This window comes from Hakea prostrata, chromosome 5 (assembly GCF_041222555.1).
Source record: "Hakea prostrata isolate BN-2017 chromosome 5, UWA_Hpros_2, whole genome shotgun sequence".
Taxonomy (NCBI): Eukaryota; Viridiplantae; Streptophyta; class Magnoliopsida; order Proteales; family Proteaceae; genus Hakea; species Hakea prostrata.
In genome coordinates, this window is record NC_142604.1 from 17,560,005 (window position 1) to 17,566,738 (window position 6,734).

Sequence of the window (6,734 nt, forward strand, 5' to 3'; positions counted from 1 at the left end):
CACCCATTCCATATCCTCAGCGGTTCAGAAGCCAGAAACTAGATAAGCAATTTTCTAAATTTCTTGATGTATTTAAAAAATTGCATATTAATATCCCTTTTGCAGATGCTTTGGAACAAATGCCAAGTTATGTCAAGTTTATGAAAGACATTCTTGCTAACAAGAGGAAACTTGAAGATTATGAGACTGTGGCATTGACAGAGGAATGCAGTGCTATTCTACAGTTGAAGCTTCCACCTAAGCTAAAAGATCCAGGGAGTTTCACAATACCATGCACTATAGGAAATTTTCATTTTAATAAGGCTTTATGTGATATTGGTGCTAGTATTAATTTAATGCCTCTATCTATTTTCAGGAAACTAGGTCTTGGAGAAGCTAAACCTACCATAGTGTCACTTCAAATGGCGGATAGGTCGATTAAATATCCAAGGGAAATCATTGAAAACGTCTTGGTTAAAGTGGATAAGTTTATATTTCCAGTAGATTTCTTAGTATTGGATATAGAAGAAGACCAGGACATACCCATTATTCTTGGTAGGCCATTCTTGGCGAACTGGGAGAACTCTGATTGATCTTCAAACAAGTGAACTTACAATGAGAGTACAAGATGAAAAGATCACATTCAATGTATTCAAGGCCATCAAGTTTCCAAATGAAGCAAATAACTGCTTCAGAATTGACTCTATTGAGAGGTGCACAAAGGCGGTATTTCCAATAAGCTATCCAATTGATCCAGTTGAGGATTGTTTGGTAGGTGTGACAAATACATAAAATAAAGGAATTTTCGAATGTGAGATGCCGTTAGAAGCTTTATCACTTATATCTGTTGACAAATTTCCTACTGAGGACCATAGCTAGTAACTTAGTCACTCATTTGGAAGTGGCTTCGACCCCCAAAAGTCACTCTTATCTTTGACCTAAAGTTGGGGGTAGTTCGGCTACGAACTATGATGCAAGCGCTGTTTGGGAGGCAACCCAAAGTTTTTCTTTACTACTTCGATTTTTCAATTATTAATTTTTTTAGATTTGATGTTTTTTGTTTCTTTTTCCATAATTTTTTTTTTAGGAGAATGAAAAGAAGATGGCGGATTTGGACTACATCACTCTTAAAGCTATGAATCAAGGGAGTCTCCTTCACCTTACTTCACATCTTGTTACATTTCTTTCCCTTTGCATGCATTTAATATTTTCATTTTTTCGCTGCATTGAGGACAATGCTCGTTTTAAAGTTGGGGGTGGATGTGAAGATTCCTGTCTATGGGTTGAGACTTACTTTGCTGAAATTTAGAAAAGTATCCGATAAAGTTCCAGCTTTGAATTCGGATACTTTTCTAAATTTCTTCCGGATTCGGATTCGGATAGCAGTTTAGCTAATCGGGTTTGGATTTAGATACTAGTGTATCTGAGCCGCATCTAATCCATTTACAAGTCTAAACAGATCTGTTGGAGAGTAAATATTCTTCAACCAACAACTGAATTGCACATAGCGGTTTTGCAATTTTGATCCAGATTCGGATTCGGATACTGGTATATTCGAGCCAAATCTGATCCGTTTACAGGTCTAAATAAATCTATTGGAGAGTAAATATTCTTCAACCAACGATGGAACTGCACATAACCTTTTATATTTAATTTCTATGTTGTTATAGTAATAAGGTTACCTGTCCACATTTATAATAGATAATTTGACACATTGTGACTACCCTTGAATGAATTTGACTTTTTAAATTAGAGGAGTGATGCTTGTCGAGGAGCTTACATGGAAATTGCTTGGATATTGTATAATTAATGCGCAACACCTACAGCAAACGGTCGAGATCGAGCATCTATTTTGAAAACTATATTTTTACACTTTTGAGAAACGTATAAGCAAGATCAAAATCTCGGTTTAAGTGTTCGCAGCCCAGCTTACACAGGGATATTGATAGCACTGGTCCACTGGAGGTAAATGCAGCATGATGTTATAGAATATTGTCTAGACTGTGAATGCATTTAATTCTTGAGAGAAATTGAAAGTTGAGGCATTAATACTTGCAGGAACCGGTATCAATTAGTGAATGTGTTACACGGAAAGTGAAGATTCCTTGAAGATACAGATCGTATCAAAAAGTTTAAAGAAAGTGGTGGAGAACCTTTATTTCTTTATTTCATAGTCGTACACAACTAAGAAAGATCTTTGAGTTCTTCAACTGCTCTTGAAGTGATAAATCATTAATGGTGTCCACGTACATTAAGTAGATGATCAAGTGCAATCCTCAAGAGAGTTCATTTTAAGAGAAGTGAATTTCTCTTCCTCTTTTGGGAATAAAAGAATGGAGAAGTGAAAGAGTCACTGGTAGAGATTTTATCACGTCAAATTTAAGGAACTATTGGATGAACAATATTAAATGGGGAACTATGCATGAACAGTTGTATTAGAGAGGAGTGTGTAAAGAAAACAAGCCCGAAGAATGTGTTTTACTTTAGGTATAGGGGAAACAAAAACTTGATAAAATGGTCTTATCGGTGAAAATCTCAAGATCTTGCCCGTTGTCTGACTTGCAACTTGTTTAACTTCCTCTCATTCATTGTATGTGTGCTCGAAAACAAGAATTTCATATTGTGGGTGAATTGGAAATACTTGCAAAATGAGTTTATCAAACATTCGTTTCCAAACAAAGAATAATGTGTACGAAGGCATGATAGTTGGATTACTCTTTCAGAGGTAAATTAATTTTGTTAAACCTTAGTTTTGATGTTCTAGATACTTTTCACTTGACATTGATATAGAGCTTGATTTTTATAATTCATACTACACCAAGTAAGTTAAATACCTAATCCTAAATTTGTAAACTATTACATTTACGCTCCTCAGATTTATTATATTAAAAATATCTCCCATGCCTGACACCATTATTATTAGTTATAAATATAAAAAAGACTTAATTAAACATTCTAAATCTTCTTATAAGTGAAAAATTGAAAAAATACTTCAAAAATCAGGATTACTCTTCTTCTTTCTCCCTTTTTTTTTTTTTTTTTTTTTTTTTTGAAAGTTAAAAGGGGTGAGGGAATTATATGAAATGTAATGTTGATGCAATGGTGCGTAAAAGAGGGGTATAGGTGGGGGAGATGGTGAGGTGAGGGGAGATATAAGGGAGGTTTTGTGCGTAGCATCCACCTACCAAGTGATGGAAGCAGAACTTGCAGCGATTCTTGAAGTTGTCAAGCTGGCCGGTGCTCATAGAATTAGACTAAAAAAATGTCATTGACCTTCTATGGTTAAGATCAAGATGTCTTCATCTCAACTGTGGGCATCAACTATGGGCATTTTATCAAGTTTCCCCACCCGAATTGGAAGATCTGCTTAAGACAGATTTAGAGATTTTTTTAAGTTAAGTTTTCTTTTCTTGGGCACTTGGCCCCATTCTGTACCAAAAAAAAAACAAACTGTTTGATATCATAAAATTACAGTTGATGTTGACCATCAATGCCCATCATTGAGGAGTAACTCTCTCAGTGCATCGCGTAATCTTTTTGATAAGGACGGCAGTGGTCTAAGTTAGAAATAGAAGTTTAACAACATGCTTAAAACCGGTTAATGAACAGCTGCAGACATTAAACTGTTAATAAGAACCAAAACTCAGAACAGTTTAAATAAACTGTTATATGTACACTTGATGAAAAAAAAGTTCTAAGTCTTTCTATCTATACTTGCGGCTGATAACTAGTAAACCCAGACAATCAGCAGCAGCTGCAGCAGGAAAAAAAGAAAAAAAAAAAAAGGACATTTTCATATCCAGCATCCTTCGAAGAATCTCATTCAAAGGCCCACCTGTTCTCATTTCGGACCTGCTTCTCTTCCTCAGGTGTGTAGTCATTTTTTATGTTGAATATTGTCCGAATCTCTTCTGGCCTTTTACCTTTAAGCGTATCCGCAATTCTCTGGCATATTAGATCAAAGAGACTCGGGATTTCCAAATAGTTGGCTGCCTGCAATCGAAGATTATAATAATCATCATCTATATTTTTTTAGCTGTGAATGAAAAACGCTGTAATCCTAGGGTATATGTTAAAAGCAAAGAATGAATGAAGACCCAGACATTTTCTTTCTACGGAAACCCAAGTTTAGCCGAATAGATACTACTAGGATTGCCCAACAGGAAAAAGAAACAAAAAGCGACAATAAATATCAACAAACCCTAAACGTACAGGAAATGAGAAAGATAACTTCACGAGCCCCCGTAATACAGGGCCTCAAGAACCTAATAATCCACCATAATAAACCATGAAAACCTATCAAAAACTTTATGAAACACCTCTGCAAACAATCTGCAAAACCCTAAACGAAAAAGTTATGTGAAAAATCCTTACCAGTACGAGTTCAATGAGTGTCTCTTGATCAACCTTGACAAACTTCTCGTCAAAGCTCTGGAGTTCTTCGTAAAGATTTGGATCATTGGAATTGGCAGCAGCTGCAACATGCCTCTTACAGTATTCAATCACCTTCGTTAATATCTTAGCAGTGACATTGGGCAAGGGGAACACAGTGGCTGTGGAATCTTCATCGATCATGCATTTAAGAGTCTGCGACTTAGAGGCAACAGCACTGTCGACCTCAAAGGATTCCCCATCGGAACTCGTTACAGTTACCTTAGAAGACATAATTTCTAAAACGAAAAACGAGAAACCAAAATCTTAGACGAAAAAGAAGGAAGGAAAGCAAAACCTTGGACGAAGAGGGAAAGCAAGCAAAACAATGGAATAAGATATTGGGTAAAGAAGGCGACTTCCTCATTTATAGATCTCCTCGCCGGCTAGGGGAGACCTTTTTCACAATAAAATAAGGATTCTTTTGTATTTTTCTATCTTAAAATTCCTTTTTTTTTTTTTTTTTTTTTTTAGATTAAAATTCCTTTTATCGTGACTGTTAAATTAAATTAACTAATTTTTATTTGAATCACTTGGACTTTTTCAGGCAGGAGTGCAAGAAATCGTTTCTACCTGATCTCTCCAAACTATGTGACACGGATGAAGAATTCTACAAGGCTAAAAATTCATTCTATTACTTTCCTTTCTTTGTTTACAAAAAGAGACTTCTAATGTATAATGTTACTTCTATGAAATCTTAGAAGCCAAAATCGTACCTTTACTTTTTTTTTTTTCATTCTATTTTTTGAAAATCAGTTTTGGATTAACGGGCACTGCGCGATTTTCTGAAGCATAAAGGGTCATAATGAAATTCGATTATTTTTTTTATTTTATTTTTCTAAATTGGTAGCCCTTAGGGTGGGGTAGGGATGTCAACGGTTTGGGTTGGGTTGGTTTGGGGTTGGGCCTAAATGTTTCAGGCTGAAAAAAACCAAGCATGACCAGTTAGTAAAATAACGGTTTAGGACCGGTTTCAGTTCGGTGCGGTTAAGGTTCAAGTTAACTAACGGTTTGGGCTAAATGGTTTAGAATTGGGTTTACAAATGGTTGGGTTTGGGCAGATTAACTATATATAGGGGCGGACCTGTATAGGGGCCGAGGGGGCCATGGTCCCTTCAGTTTTTTCTCTCTTCACATGTGAAATGTCACTATTTGCCCCCCCTCCCCCAAATATTGAGAACAATTTTCAAAGGTAAAATAATGGGTATAATTCCGTATAAACCTCATTCCTAATTCAAAACTAACTCCTCAATCCCTAGTTATTCTCTCATCTTTTCTTCCTATTTATTCTCATCTTTCTATAAATGTGGGTTAAGGAAATTTTTGAAAAAAAAAAAAATTCTTATTAGGTATTCAAAATTTCATTCCCAACTAATTAATGACTAACTCCTCAATCCCTATTTATTTTCTCTTATCTCCTCTTTCCTTCTTTTCTTCCTATTTATTCTCTTCCCTTTCTATAAGCGTCGATTAAGAAAATTTATAAAAAAATATACTCCAAAATTAGGTTCTCTTTCTCTCTCTCAATTTATTTATCTTTTTCTCCTTTTAATTTACATATATTTTGTGGGAAAAAAATATCATTATCAATAATTTGTCATTTTTTTCAAATATGTGTGGGCCCCACACAATATATATGGCAAAAAAACATTAGTGTTTCCCAACAGGAAGGTTATCTGACTTTTATTCTTCGCCCTCTCCCCCCAATATTGAATCCTAGGTCCACCCCTGACTGTATAGGGTCATTTATTCCAGTCATGTACCAAAATACAAGAAAAAAATGAGAAATCTTTGCATTATTGACCATATCAGGCTCTTGTCTAGCAGATTAATCGGAAACTTAAAGCAACAGAGGGAGGACAATCATGATTGATAAACCCAATAAATTGTCTCTAGAGCAGAACAAGATGCTCTATGATCTAGATTGAGAAATTAATACCAAACAATACATCGCATTGGATAAATATATGTGCAATAAATCTGAATTGTTTGTAGAGAAGACACGAACTTCTACAGAAATATCGTAGTTCTTAGAATTCTTTTCAACAAGGTATGGTAATGGGGTTCTGCAATTTATGGTTTCTGTAATAAGAAATTCCATGCAGAGATATGAAATAAAATTTCAATCTGTTACAAACTGAAATTGAGGTGATATGATTACCTGTTTGACTGTTTACATCCCTTACTCTTACGACTAATTTATCTTAATAAGTGAAAAGTTAGGCTAAAATTATGAAGAACTTATCATGGGTTTAGTACAAAGTGAATTGAAATTTGAAAGCGTGAAACTATAAAAGGATGAAACCGTAAAAAATTTGGGATTC

The 6,734-nt window shown here is 35.0% G+C and overlaps 1 protein-coding gene across 1 annotated transcript; it reads right to left on the bottom strand.

Moving 5' to 3' along the window:
• Positions 1-3,798: 3,798 nt before the first annotated feature.
• LOC149015538 (SKP1-like protein 1B) lies at positions 3,799-4,644 on the bottom strand. Its single transcript, XM_089156116.1, has 2 exons — positions 4,354-4,644; positions 3,799-3,972 (listed from the first exon to the last, which is right to left on the bottom strand). Exons 1-2 carry the CDS (start codon positions 4,642-4,644, stop codon positions 3,799-3,801), a joined length of 465 nt encoding a protein of 154 aa, XP_089012242.1.
• Positions 4,645-6,734: the final 2,090 nt, after the last annotated feature.